The sequence below is a fragment of the Ammospiza caudacuta genome, chromosome 4 (genome assembly GCF_027887145.1).
Source record: "Ammospiza caudacuta isolate bAmmCau1 chromosome 4, bAmmCau1.pri, whole genome shotgun sequence".
Taxonomy (NCBI): domain Eukaryota; kingdom Metazoa; phylum Chordata; class Aves; order Passeriformes; family Passerellidae; genus Ammospiza; species Ammospiza caudacuta.
Genome location: NC_080596.1, coordinates 72,106,765 through 72,121,898, shown reverse-complemented (window position 1 = coordinate 72,121,898; position 15,134 = coordinate 72,106,765). Strand labels below are relative to the sequence as shown.

Below are 15,134 nucleotides of genomic sequence, written 5' to 3'. Positions count from 1 at the left end.
CCAGTGTCCCCACAGTGTCCCCACTGCTGTCCCCTCCCTGCTGTCCCCATTGCTGTCCCCACAGTGTCCCCAGCACTGTCTCCTCCCCACTGTCCCCAAAGTGTCCCCACAGTGTCCTCAGTGCTGTCGCCTCCCCACTGTCCTCTCAGTGTCCCCACAAGTCCCCCGTGTCCCCAATGTCCCCTCAATGTCCCCAGTGTCCCCACAGTATCCGCACTGCTGTCCCCATCGCTGTCCCCACAGTGTCCCCACCACTGTCCCCTCCCCACAGTGTCCCTAGTGTCCCCCCAATGTCCCCAGTGCTCTCCCCTCCCTGCTGTCCAAACAGTGTCCCCACCACTGTTCCCATCACTGTCCCCACAGTGGTCCCAGTGTCCCCTGTGTCCCCACATGTCCACAGTGTCGCCACTGCTGTCCCCTCCCTGCTGCCCCCACTGTTGTCCGCAGTGTCCCCACAGTGTCGCCACGTCTCCATCACTGTCCTCAGTGTCCCACCAGTATCCCCTGTGCTGTCCCCCCAGTGTCCTCCCACTGCCCCCAGTGTCCCCCCAGTGTCCCCACAGTGTCCCCACAGTGTCTTCACAGTGTCCCCATCACTGTCCCCTCCCCAAAGTGTCCCCATTGTCCCCAGTATCCCCCCATGTTCCCAGTGTCCCCACTGCTGTCCCCATTGTGTCCCCCCCTGCTGTGCCCTCCCTGCTGTCCCCACGCTGTCCCCAGTATCTCCTCAGTGTCCCCAGTGTCCCACCACCATCCCCACAGTGTCCCCAGTGTCCCCCCATGTCCTCAGTGCCCCTTAATGTCCCCAGTGTCCCTACAGTGTCCCCTCAGTGTCCCAACAGTGTCCCCCTGCTGTGCCCTCCCTGCTGTCCCCCCACTGCCCCCAGTGTCTCCAACGTCCCCATTGTCCCCACAGTGTCCCCAATGTCCCCTCACCGCCACTCTGGCCACGCCAGGATCCAACTCTTTAATCCCCAGCGCCGCGAGCCACCAAGAGCCACCGGAGCCACTGAGAGCCACCAAAGTCACCGAGAGCCACCGGGAACCATCAGAGCCACCGGGAGCCACCGCGCTGTCCCCGGCTGTCCCCGCGCTGTCCCCGCGGTGTCGCTGTCGCTGTCGCGGCTCAGCGGCGCTGGCCCTGCAGCTGCTGCAGCCGCTGGCTCAGGTCGTCGATGCGGAGATTCTTGAGGAGCAGGAGCTGCTCCAGCCGCCCCACCTTGGCCTGCAGGATCTGCGGGAATCCCAAATCCCAAAAATCCCCAAATCCCAAAACCCCAAAATCCCAAAATTCCAAACCCATTCCAAGGGGTCTTCCCGGAGCAGGGAATTTTGGGGTTTTTTTCCCAGAAGAATTTTGGGGTTTTTCCCACTGAAGAGAAGAGATGGATTTGAGATTTCAGCCCCAGCTTGTCCTGCAGGATTTGGGGGAATCCCAAATCCCCAAAACCCCAAAATCCCAAAATCCCAAACCCATTCCAAGGGTCTTCCCAGAGCACGGAATTTTTTTTTTTTTTTTTTCCCAGACGAATTTTGGGGGGTTTTTTCCACTTGAGGAGAAGAGATGGATTTGAAGTTTCCACCCCACCTGGGCCTGCAGGATTTGCGGGAATCCCAAATCCCCAAAATCCCAAATCCCGAAATCCCAAAGCCCCAAATCCCCAAATCCCAAACCCATTCCAAGGGGTCTTCCCAGAGCACGGAATTTTTGGGGGTTTTTTCCCAGAGGAATTTTGGGGTTTTTTTTCCACTTGTGGAGAAGAGATGGATTTGAAATTTCCATCCCACCTTGGCCTGCAGGATCTGGGGGAATCCCAAATCCCCAAAATCCCAAATCCCCAAAATCCCAAACCCCCAAACCCCCAAAACTACAAAACCCCAAAATTCCAAAACCCCAAATCCATTCCCAGGGGTCTTCCCAAAGCAGGGAATTTTTGGGTTTTTTTTCCCAGAGGAATTTTGGGGGGTTTTTTCCACTAGAGGAGAAGAGATGGATTTGAAGTTTCCATCTCACCTTGGCCTGCAGGATTTGCGGGAATCCCAAATCCCCAAAATCCCCAAAATCCCAAAATCCCAAACCCCCAAATCCCCAAATCCCAAACCCATTCCAAGGGGTCTTCCTGGAGCAGGGAATTTTTGGGTTTTTTTTCCCAGAGGAATTCTGGGGGGTTTTTCCCACTTGAGGAGAAGAGATGGATTTGAAATTTCCATCCCACCTTGGCCTGCAGGATCTGGGGGAATCCCAAATCCCCAAATCCCCAAAATCCTCAAATCCCCAAAATCCCAAATCCCCAAACCCCCAAAACTCCAAACCCCCAAAATTCCAAAACCCCAAATCCATTCCAAGGGGTCTTCCCGGAGCAGGGAATTTTGGAGTTTTTTTCCCAGAGGAATTTTGGGTTTTTTTTTCCACTAGAGGAGAAGAGATGGATTTGAAGTTTCCACTCCACCTTGGCCTGCCGGATTTGCGGGAATCCCAAATCCCCAAAATCCCCAAAATCCTGAAATCCTCAAATCCCCAAAATCCCAAAATCCCAAAATCCAAAAATTCCAAACCCATTCCAAGGGGTCTTCCCGGAGCAGGGAAGTTTGGGTTTTTTTTCCCAGACGAATTTTGGGGTTTTTTCCCCCTGAGGAGAAGAGATGGATTTGGGGTTCTGATCTTTTTTCCATTACAAAATAAAATGGGAATTCCAGAATATCCCGCTGTTCCCATTCCCGGTTATCCCACAGAATTTTTTCCCTTCCCGAAATTTACATCTGTGGCGGGGAAAAGCCGGATTTGAGGGGAAATCTGAGGGACAGGAAAAAGCGGGAAGGGGGAATTGGAAGAAAACCGGGAAAAACCGAGAAAAACTGGGAAAAGGGGACAGGGGAAAGCCGGGAAAATTCGGCAAAAAAGGGAAAAATTTGGAAGGAGGATAGGGAAAATTTTAGGGAAGAAGGGACAGAGAACAACCAGGAGAAACCTGGAAAAACCGGAAAAAACCACCCGGGAAAACAGGGAAAAGCCGGGAAGGAAGGACAGGGAGAATTTTAGGAGGGAAACGGGGAAAAACCGGGAAAGGGGACACAGAAAATTTTAGGGAAGAAGGGTCAGGAAAAAGCCGGGAAAAGCCAGGAACAGGAGACAGGGAAAGCTGGGAAAAGGGGACAGGGAAAAACCGGGAAAATCTGGGAAAAGCTGGGGAGGAGGGACAGGGAAAATTTTAGAGAAGGAGGAACCAGGGAGAGCCGGGAAAGGGGGACAGGGAAAATGTTTGGGAAGAAGGGACAGGGAAAAAACAGGAGAAACCAGAAAAAGCCGGGAAAATCCATGAAAAACCGGGGAAAGCCAGGAAGGAAGGGGAGAAAGGGGGGAAAGCCGGGAAAGGAGAGATCGGGAAAAATCGGGAAAAGCTGGGAAAAGTTGGGAAAAGCTGGGAGGGAGGGACAGGGAAAATTTTAGGGAAGGAGAGAACAATCAGGAGAAACCGGGGAAAACCGCGAAGGAAGAACAGGGAGAATTTTAGTGGAGGAACGGGGAAAAACCGGGAAAGGGGGACATGGAAAAGCTGGAAAAGGGGGAGAGGGAAAATTTTAGGGAAGAAGGGACCGGGGAAAGCCAAGATAGGGGGACAGGGAAAAGCCGGGAAAAGCTGGGAAAAGCCTGGAAAGGAAAAAGCCGGGAAAGAGGGACAGGGAAAAGCCGGGAAAAGGGGACAGGGAAAAATCAGAAAAAGCTGGGAAAGGGAGACAGGGAAAATTTTAGGGAAGGAGGAACCGAGGAATCCCAGGAAAGGGGAACAGGGAGAATTTTAGGCAAGAAGGGTGAGGGAAAAGCCGGGAAAAGTCGGGAATAGGAGACAGGGAAAAGCTGGGAAAGGGGACAGGGAAAATTTTAGGCAAGAGGGGACAGGGAAAGCCGGGAAGGAGGGATTGGGAAAAACCGGGAAAGGGGACAGGGAAAAGCCAGGAAAAGGGGACAGGGAAAACTCGGGAAAACCTGGGAAGGAGGGACAGGGAAAATTTTAGGGAAGAAGGGACCAGGAAAAGCCAGGAAAAGGGGGACAGGGAGAATTTAAGGGAAGATGGGACGTGGAACAACCAGGAGAAACCGGGAAAAACCGGGAAAAAAAGGAAAGGACAGGGAGAATTTTAGGGAAGAAGGGACAGGGAAAAGCCGGAAAGGGGGAACTGGGAAAAGCCGGGAAAAGCTGGGAAAAGCCGGAAATAGGGGACAGAGAAAAGGTGGGAAAAGGGGACAGGGAACAGCCAGAAAAGGGGGACAGAAAAAATTTTTGGGAAGAAGGGACAAGGGAAAGCTGGAAAAGAGGGGCAGGGAAAAACCGGGAAAAACTGGGAAGGAGGGACACGGAAAAGCCGGGAAAAGATGTCGGGGAAAGATCGGGAAAAGACGGGAAAAGCTGGGAAAGGGGGACAGGGAAAATTTTAGGGAAGGAGGGACAGGGAAAAGCCGAAAAAAGGGAACAGGGAAAAGCCGGGAATAGGGAACATGGAAAAACCGGGAAAGGGGGTCAGGAAAAAGTCAGGAAAGGGGGACAGGGAGAGTTTAAGGGAAGATGGGACGTGGAACAACCAGGAGAAACCGGGGAAAACCGGGAAAAACTGGAAGGAAGGACAGGGAGAATTTTAGGGAAGAATGGACAGGGAAGAACTGGGAAAGGGGACACAGAAAATTTTAGGAGGGAAGGGTCAGGGAAAAGTCGGGAAAAGGTGACGCGGAAAAGGCGGGAAGGAGCGCGGGGACAGGCCGGTGTCGCCCGTGTCCCCCCGGGATGTCCCCGCACACCCGGGATCCCTCCAGACCTCGGGATTTGGGATTTGGGATTGGGGATTGGGGATGGGCTCACCTGGATCGTGTCCCGCGCCAGCTGCAGCGCCTGCTCGCGCTCCGCCAGCTGCTGTCGCATGTCCTCAGGGCTGGCCCCGGGCGGCGCTGGCACCGCCACTGTCACCGTCCTGGAGCGGGGACGCGGCGTGGGCACAGCGCTGAGCCCTCCCCACGGAGGGGAGTCCCCAAATCCTGTCCCCGATCCCATGGGAATGTCCTGATCTCCCGCCGGGACAGCCAGGGGACACTCGGGGACACCCAGAGCCACCGCAGTGACCCCAAACCCCACAGCGAGTCCCTGACCCACAAAAGGGCCCCAAGAGCTGTAGGGGGAACCCCTGACCCTCATGAGGACACCCCAAACACCAGAGTGACCCCCCCAAACCCCACAGGGACCCCCCAAACCCCTGTGGGGACATCCCCAATGCTCACAGTGACCCCAAGCCCCACAGGGATCCCCACATCCCCATGGGGACATCCCAAACCCCACAAATATCCCCTGACCTCCCTCAGTGATCCCCACACAACTGCAGTGACCCCAAACCCTCACAGTGACCCCAAACCATCAAAGGGTCCCCCGAACCCTCACAGGGATCCCCTAAACCCTCACAGTGACCCCAAACCCCACAGAGACCCCAAACCCTCACAGGGACCCCATAAAGACCCCCTGACCCCAAAAGGGCCCCGTCCACTGCCCAGCCCTCACCTGGGAGCGCTGTCCTGGCTGCAGCCCCTTCCCAAACTGCTCTGGAACCTGGGCTGGCCTGGAAAACCCACAGGGATGGACGGACAGACGGATGGATGGATGGATGGATGGATGGATGGATGATGGATGGATGATGGATGGATGGAGGGATGGATGGATGATGGATGGATGGATGGATGGATGGATGGATGGATGATGGATGGATGGATGGATGGATGGATGGATGGATGGATGGATGGATGGGGTCACCTGCCCCGACACCACTGTCCCCTCCCAGGGACCCCAAAAAGTCCCAGAGGGGAATTTTGGGATCCTTTATTGCCCATCCTTTACCTGTTTCCAGGTATCTGCCCTCGTCGAGCACTGCTGACTCCGCTGGGGGCTGAGGAGAGGCAGGAAAACCCCTGGGACACCTGGGACACACCTGGGAGTCCCCTGCCACCAGCCCAGGTGACCCCAAAGTGGCCTGGGACACTTCCAGGAGCAGCCACAGCAAATCTGGGAATTCCAGCCCAGACCCTGCCCACCCTCCCAGCCAGCAATTCCTTGCCAAGATCCCAGCCCAATCTCCCCTTTCCCAGTGGGAGCCATTCCCTGGCTCCTGTCCCTGCAGGCCTTGTCCCCAGTCCCTCTCCAGCTCTCCTGGAGCCCCTGCAGGGACTCTGAGGATTCCCTGGAATTTTCCCTTCTCCAGGAGAACATTCCCAGCTCTCCCAGCTTTGCTCCAGAGCAGAATCCAGGAAGGATTTCTGTTGGGAACAACCCTAAATCCCACTCAGGGATCATTCCCTTATCCCAGCTTTCCCCAGACCCCAATATCCAACCTTCCTCAGCATTCCCATTCCTGGGAATTCCCCATTTTTTGGATTTCCTAGCCATTTTTGGGATTTCCTCCCCATTTTTGGGATTTCCTCACAATTTTTGGGATTTTCTCCCCATTTTTGGGATTTCCCTCCCCATTTTTGAGATTTCCTCCCCATTTCTGGGATTTCCTCCCCATTTTTGAGATTTCCTCCTCAGATTTGGGATTTCCTCACCCTTTTTGGGATTTCCTCCCCATTTTTGGGATTTCCTCCCCATTTTTGGGATTTCTCTCCCCATTTTTGGGATTTCCTCCCCAATTTTGGAATTTCCTCACAATTTTTGGGATTTCTTCCTCATTTTTGGGATTTCCTCCCCATTTTTTAGATTGCCTCCCCATTTTTGGAATTTCCTCACATGTTTTGGAATTTCCTCCCCATTTTTGAGATTTCCCTTCCCATTTTTGGGATTTCCTCTCCATTTTCGGGGTTCCCTCACCTTCCCAGCCCCTCCCTTGCCTTTCGTCTGCCTCTGGAGGATTTTGTCCCGCAGGAGCTGCAGGAGCTGCTCGGCCATTCCCGGCTGGCTCCGCACCAGGGCCTGGATCATCTCCTCAGGGAGCCGCAGGTTCAGCTTGCTCAGCACCTTCCTGGAATTTGGGATCCATGGAATGTCCAGGGAGGTGACAGAGGGACACAGAGGGACACAGGAGACACAGGGGGACAGAGGGACACGTGGGGATCCAGTGCCTGGATCATCTCCTCAGGGAGCCGCAGGTTCAGCTTGCTCAGCACCTTCCTGGAATTCGGGATATCCATGGAACAGCCAGGGGAGGTGACAGAGGGACACAGAGGGACATAGAGGGACACAGGGGGACATGGAACACAGGGGACAGAGGGACACAGGGGGACATGGGGGGACCTAGAGAGACAGAGAAGGACAGAGAGGAACACAGAGGGACACAGAGGGACATGGGATGCAGGGGGACACTGAGGGGTAGAGAGGGACAGAGAGGGACAAAAGGGGACACAGAGGGATAGAAGGATAGAGAGGAACACAGGGGGTCACAGAGGGACATGGGACAGAGGGACATTGAGGGACACAGGGGGACGGAGAGTGACACAGGCAGACACAAGGGGACATGGGATGCAGGGGGACAGAGAGGGACACAGGGGGACATGGGCTGACACAGAGGAACACAGGGGACAGAGATGGACATAGAGGAACACAGAGGGACATGGAGGGACACAGGGAGACACAGAGGGGGGAGACAGAGGGACATGGAGGGACAGAGACAGAAATAGAGGGACACAGAGGGACCCAGAGGGGCACAGGGGGGACACAAGGGGTCACCAATCCCCACCCGCAGCACACCACGGTGGCTCTGTGGCCACACGGAGCTGTCGGAATGTGACCAACAGGGCGACAGCACCCGCAGGACAGGTGGGGACAATCTGGGCACACCCCGGACGGGGGGTGGGGGGGGTCACACGGAGCTGGTGGCGCCTATCCCTACCTGTTGAGGTGGCCCCAGTTGGCGACTTTCTGCGCCGTGGAGCTGGTGGGGACAAAGCTGTGCAGCTCCACCAGGGAGGGGAAGAAGAACTTCACCACCTCGGCCGCCAGCACTGCGGGGACAGCGGGGACACGCTGCGGGTGGCACCACGGGAACAGAGGGACAGCCCGCCCCGGCCACCCCGCCGCGTCCCCGCAAGGCCAACCGCCGTCGCTGAAGTCGCGGGCGATGTTCCTGCGCGGCCGCGACAGTGGCACCGTGTCCAGCCAGCGGTACAGGGACACCAGCGACGCCTCCGGGCCCGGCTCCGGCCCCTCGGCCGCCATCAGGGCCCGGCCTCAGCGTCCCCGCTGCCATGGCAACGGAGGCGTGGCCTGCGGGGAGCGTCGCGGTGCCATAGCAACGGGGGCGGGGACTGTGCGAAGCGTTGCGCTGCCATGACAACGGGGGCGGGGACCGGCACTGAGCGTCTCACGGTGCCATGGCAACAGAGGGCGGGGCCTGCGCGGAGAGTCCAATTGCCATGGCAACGGGGGCGTGGCTTTAATGAAGCGGGTCTGCTGCCGTGGCAACGAGGGTGGGGTTCAATGGGAGCGTCGCGGTTGCCAAGGCAACAGGGGCGGGGTTTAATGGGAGCGTTTCTGCTGTTATAGAAACGAGGGCGGAGCTTGAAGGAAGAGTCATGGTGTCATGGCAATGGGGCGGGGTTTAATGGGAGCATCCCATTGCCATGGAAAGTGGGCGGGGCTTATTGGCAGCGTCGCTGCTGCTACGACAACGGGGCTTCGTGGGAGAGTCTTGTTGCCATGGCAACAGGGGGTGGGGCTTCAAGGGAGCATTTCTGCTGCCATGACAATGGGGGCGGGGCTTCAGGGAGCGTCGGTGCCATGGCAACAAGAGCAGGGCCTGCAGGGTGTCCACATCTGCTGCTGTGAAAATGGGGGTGGGATATGGACAATGGGATGGCATATGGACACCATGGATGGAATATGGACATCATGGATGGGATATGGACACCATGAATTGGATACGGACACTGGGATGGGATATGGACATTGGAATTGGATATGGACATCATGGATGGGATATGGAAATCATGGATGTGATATGGACATTGGGGTGGGATATGGACACTGTGAATGGGATATGGACACTATGGATGGGATATGGACACTGGGATGGGATATGGTCACCATGGATGGGATATGGACATTAGGGTGGGATATGGACACTGGGAATAGGAAATGGACATTGGGATGGGATATGGACATGATGGATGGGATAGGGACACCATGGATGGGATATAGACATTGGGATGGGATAGGGTCACCAGGGATGGGGTATGGATACCAGGGATGGGATATGGACACCATAGATGGGATATGGACATTGGGGTGGAATATGGATTTTGGGATGGGATATGGACACTGGAGGTGGGATATGGACACAGGGATGGGATATGGACATTGAGATTGGACATAGACGCCACGGATGGGATATAGGCACAGCCACAACCCCAGGAGGTGACAGTGACACCCCCAGACCGGGGGCTGGTGGTGAACGAGACCCCCCCAGCAGGGAGAACCGCCCCTCACCTGCACCTGGGGGGTTCTCAACACCCACCCCCTCCTTGTCCCTTCCCCCAGCCATGTTCCCTCCTCTGGCCGGGCCGTGTCCCCAAATTCCCTCTCAAATGTCCCCCGAAACACTCCCCGCGCCTTAAGCCCCGCCCATCCTCTGACCCCGCCTCTCCACCCCATTCCCGCCTTCAATTGGCTGTATCTCCCGTCAATCATCCGGCTCCGCCCCAACTCCGCTGTGCCAGCCATAGAGCACTTCCGCATTATCTCCGGCTCCACCCTCCGCGCCTTTCTATTCGCTCTAAATCCCGCCAATAATAGTTTTAACCAATCATCTTCTTGTCCCCGCCTATCACGCGCTTCTATTGGCTGTCGCCGCTTCCATGTTTGCATATAAACAGCGCCGCCGGCCTTGGCGCCCCCTTGCGGACGCGGCGCGGGACCGGCGACAGCGGGACCGGGGACCGCGCGCGACATATCGCGACATAGCGGCCACTCCGCGGCTCCTCCGGCACGCCGAAGGGCGACCGCGGGCTGGTGGCGTGTCCCCCGTCGTGTCGCTGGGCACGGCGGGTGGCACTTGGGGACATCCCCGCTGGCTTTGTCACCTGCGTCCCGTGTGACGTCAGAGTCCCCCCATGGGATTTCCTTTGGGATTTCCCCCGGAATTCCTTCATTTTTTTTAATTTCCCTCCCCCTTTTTAAAATTTTTTCCCCTTTCCCCCCCCCCTTTTTTTCCTCCTTTTTCTTCCCCTCCCCTCTTTTTTACTCTCTTCCCCCTCCCTCTTTTCCGTCTTTTAATTAATTTTTTTCCTTTATTCCCACCCTACTTCCCCCCTTTTAATATCATTTGCCACCTTTTTCACCCCTCTCTTCCCCCTCTTTTAGTTCCCATCTTTTATCACGTATTTTTCCACTTTTTATTCCCTTCCTCCCCCTCCTTTCCCCTTTTTTATTCCCTTCCCCCACTTCCCCCCCTTTTTATTCCCTTTCCCCCCTTTTTTCCTCATTTTTATTCCCTTTTCCCCCCCGTTTTCTCCCCCTTTCCCCCCCTTTTTATTCTCTTTCCCCCATTTTTTCCTCATTTTTTTTCCCTTTTCCCCACATTTCCCCATTTTTAATTCCCATTTTCCTCCCCTTTCCCCCCCGGACCTTTTTTGTTTATTTTCTTTTCTTTCCCTGTCTTGTTTGTTTGGGAATTTTTGTTTTGTTTTGCTTAATTTTTTTGTGGGATTGATATTTTTGAGGGGGTTATTTGGGTGTGTTCTAGGAATCTTGGCGTTTTTTTTGGGATATTTGAGATTATTTTTGTTCTTTGGGGGTTTTTTTGGAGCTGTTTTGGGGTTATTTGGGATTGTTTTGGATTTTTGAGTTTGTTTTGCTTTTTTGGGTTGTTTTTGGTGTCTTTTTATATTTTGGGGGGGTTGGGGGTATTTGGGTTTGGTTTTGGTATTTTTTTGGGAGTTTTAAAATTTTTTTGGGTTTTTGAGGGGGTTGTGGTGTTTTCGGGGGTTATTTTGGGCCTATTTGGTGTTGGGGGTATTTTATGGGTTTTTTTTTTGGTATTTGGGTTGTGATTTTGGGCTTGTTTGGGGTTTTTTGGGGGGATTTTTTTGGGGGGGGTTATTTGAGGAAGATTTTGGGATTATTTTGGGTGTAATCTGGGTCGATTCAGGATTATTTTGGGGTTTTTTTTGCCTTCTTTTGTATTATTTAAAACAATTTATTCTCTGCTCAGCTGTGGTTAATTTGAGGTGCGTGTCTCCAATATGGGGGGGTTGGGGACCCCAAAATGTCACAGGGGGTGGGGGAGGGAATGGGACACCTCAATCAGGGACAGATTTGGGGTCATGAGAGGGTGGGGGGTGACACCGGGATTTGGGACACATTTGGGGTCATGGGGGGGAATTGGGACATTGGGGACAGGGGTGGGTGGGGGACCTGGATTGGGGGATCCCTGGATAAAGAGGGGTGATCCCACTGGATTGGGGGATGAGATCCCACTGGATTAGGGGATAATTCCACAGGTTTAGGGGGATGACACCCCTGGATATGGGAGATGACATCCCTGGATATGGGGTCTTGATCCCACTGGTTTTGGGGGATGATCCCACTGGATTGAGGGATTGATCCCACTGGTATTGAGGGATGATCCTCTTGGATGGGGGGGAAGAGATCCCTAAATAAGGGCAATGATCCCACTGGTTGTGGGAGATGAATTCCATAAATAGGGGATATGATCCCACTGGATATGGGGGATTGATCCCACTGGTTTTGGGGGATGATCCTCTTGGATAAGGGGGAGGATCCCACTGCTTTTGGGGGATGAGATCCCTGCATTAGGGGGATGATCCCACTGCTTTTGGGGGATTCATCCTACTGGTTTTGGGGGATGAATTCCCTAAATAGGGGAAAGGATCTCTCTGGATTGTGGAGTGAGATCCCTAAATAGGGGGGATGATCCCACTGGATAAAGGGACTGAGATCCCTGGATAAGGGAGATTGATCCCACTGGTTCTGAGGGATGATTCCAGTGGATGTGGGGGATGACATCCCTAAACAGGGGGGATTGATCCCTCTGGTTTTGAGGGATGATCCTCTTGGATAGGGGGGATGAGATCCCTAAATAAGGGGGCTGATCCCACTGGATTGGGGGATTGATTCCCACTGGATATGGGGGATGAACCCACTGGTTTTGGGGGATGATCCTCTTGGATAACAAGGGAGGATCCCACTGTTTTTGGGGGATGAGATCCCACTGGTTTTGGGGGAGAATCCTACTGGAGAGAGGGGATGAGAACTCTGGATATGGGGGATAAATTCCCTAAATAGGGGAGATGATCCCACTGGATAAGGGACTGAGATCCCTGGGTAAGGGGGGATGATTCCAGTGGATGTGGGGGATGACATCCTGAAAGAGGGGGGATTGATCCCTCTGGTTTTGGGGCATGATCCTCTTGGATGGGGGGGATGAGATCCCTAAATAACAGCGAATGATCCCACTGGATTGGGGGATTGAAGCTATTAGATGTGAGGGGGATCATCCCGCAGGATGGGAGGGATCATCCCACTGATTTTTGAAGGATTGAATCTCCTGGATAAGAGTGGGATCATCTCATAGGATGAAGAGGGATCAACTCACTCATTTCTGGGGTATTGAATCTCCTGGACATGAGTGGGATCATCCCACAGGGTAGGAGGGATAATCCAATTGATTTTTGGGGGATTGAACCTATTAGATGTGAGGGGAATCACCCCACAGTTTTGGAGGGATCATCCCACAGGATAAGGGGAATTATCCCATTCTTTTTGAGGGATCATCCCACAGTTTTGGAGGGATCATCTCACAGGATAAGAGGAATCATCCCACTTTGGGGATTTTTGGGGCGTTGCTCTTCCTGGATATGAGTGGGATCATCCCACGGTTTTGGAAGGATCATCCCACAGTTTTGGAGGGATTATCCCACAGGATAAAAGGGATCACACCACTGATTTTTGGGAGGGATCATCCCACAGTTCTGGAGGTATCTGAGCCCCCTGGATCCAGGAACCATTCAGCATTAACGGGGTCACCCCACAATTCCCAGAGCCTCCGAAACCCCCATAACCCCCCTGGCCCTCCTTGGGGACAACTCTCCGAGGTGACCCCACCGAGGTGACCCCATGGGGACACTCAGGGGACGCTGAGGTCCCTCTGGCACACCCAGGGGAAGCTGAAGTTGCAGTTGTGGATCTGGACCCTTGGAAGGGGGGGATGAACCCTCTGGATTTGGGGGATCATCCCACTAATTTTTGGGGGATTGAACCTATTAGATATGAGGGGGATCATCCCACAGGATGGGAAGGGGATCATCCCACAGTTTTGGAGGGATCATCCCACAGGATGGGAGGGATCGCCCCACAGGGTAAGGGGAATTGTCCCATTCTTTTTGAGGGATCATCCCACAGTTTGGGAGGGTTCATCCCACAGTTTTGGAGGTATCTGAGCCCCCTGGATCCAGGAACCATTCAGCATTAACGGGATCACCCCACTTTTCCCAGAGCCTCCCAAACCCCCATAACCCCCCTGGCCCTCCTTGGGGACAACTCTCCGAGGTGACCCCACCGAGGTGACCCCATGGGGACACTCAGGGGACGCTGAGGTCCCTCTGGCACACCCAGGGGAAGCTGAAGTTGCAGTTGTGGATCTGGACCCTTGGAAGGGGGGGATGAACCCTCTGGATTTGGGGGATCATCCCACTAATTTTTGGGGGATTGAACCTATTAGATATGAGGGGGATCATCCCACAGGATGGGAAGGGGATCATCCCACAATTTTGGAGGGATCATCCCACAGGATGGGAGGGATCGCCCCACAGGGTAAGGGGAATTGTCCCATTCTTTTTGAGGGATCATCCCACAGTTTGGGAGGGTTCATCCCACAGTTTTGGAGGTATCTGAGCCCCCTGGATCCAGGAACCATTCAGCATTAATGGGATCACCCCACTTTTCCCAGAGCCTCCCAAACCCCCATAACCCCCCTGGCCCTCCTTGGGGACAACTCTCCGAGGTGACCCCACCGAGGTGACCCCATGGGGACACTCAGGGGACGCTGAGGTCCCTCTGGCACACCCAGGGGAAGCTGAAGTTGCAGTTGTGGTCGTTCCAGAGCCCCGCACCCACCGGGTGGATCTGCACGCAGCTCTCGCCGCCCCATTGGCCGTGGTCGGTGCTGTCCGGCTGCCCTGGAGCCCAGAAACTGCCCCGAGGGCACCGGTCAGGGCGGCATCTCAAGGGATTTAGGGGATCTGAGCCCCAGGGATTTAGGGCATCACCCCCCTGGTTTAGTGGGATCACCCCACTGGATTTAGGGGATCAGTGCCTCATGGATTAGTGGGATGATCTCACTGGATTTAGGGAATCAACTCACTGGAAATGAGTGGGATCGCCCCACTGGATTTAGGGGATCTGTGCCCCATGGATTAGTGGGATTGTCCCACTGGATTAGTGGGATCATCCCACTGAATTTCTGGGGGATCTGAGCCCCATGGATTAGTGGGACCATCCCACTGCATTTAGGGGATCATCCCACTGGATTTAGGGGATCTGAGTCCCCTGGATTAGTGGGATCATCCCACTAAATTTCTGAGGGATTGAACCTCCCGGATATGAGTGGGATCATCCCACTGGATTGGTGGGATTGTCCCACAGGATTAGTGGGGTCATCCCACTAGATTTGGGGGATCATCTCACTGGATTTAGGGGTTCTGAGCCCCATGGATTAGTGGGATCAACCCACTGTGTTAGTGGAGTCATCCTGCTGGATTAGTGGGATTGTCCCATTGGGTTACTGGGATCTTCCCATTGGATTTAGGGGATCTGAGCCCACTGGATTAGTGGGATCATCCCACTGGGTTAGTGGGATTGTCGCACTGGATTTAGGGGATCAACCCACTAGATTTAGGGGATCTGAACCCCATGGATTTAGGGGATCATCCCACTGGGTTAGTGGGATCATCCCACTGAATTTAGGGGATCTGAGCCCTATAGACTAGTGGGATCATCTCACTGAATTTGTGGGGGATTGAACCTCCCGGATATGAGAGGATCATCCCACTGGATTTAGGGGATCTGAGTCCCATGGATTTGTGGAATGATCCCACTGGATTAGTGGGATCACCCCTCTTGATTAGTGGGGTCATCCCATTGGATTTTGGG

At 54.5% G+C, this 15,134-nt stretch overlaps 1 protein-coding gene across 1 annotated transcript; it reads right to left on the bottom strand.

Annotated features, from left to right (window-relative positions):
• Positions 1-1,057: 1,057 nt before the first annotated feature.
• Positions 1,058-9,507, bottom strand: SPEF1 (sperm flagellar 1). The gene is made up of 8 exons (XM_058804348.1): positions 9,453-9,507; positions 8,063-8,194; positions 7,858-7,969; positions 6,840-6,990; positions 5,874-5,922; positions 5,541-5,598; positions 4,854-4,962; positions 1,058-1,234 (listed from the first exon to the last, which is right to left on the bottom strand). The coding sequence occupies exons 1-8, from the start codon at positions 9,505-9,507 to the stop codon at positions 1,127-1,129; spliced, it is 774 nt and encodes a 257-aa protein (XP_058660331.1). The 3' UTR covers positions 1,058-1,126.
• Between the last annotated feature and the right edge of the window lie 5,627 nt (positions 9,508-15,134).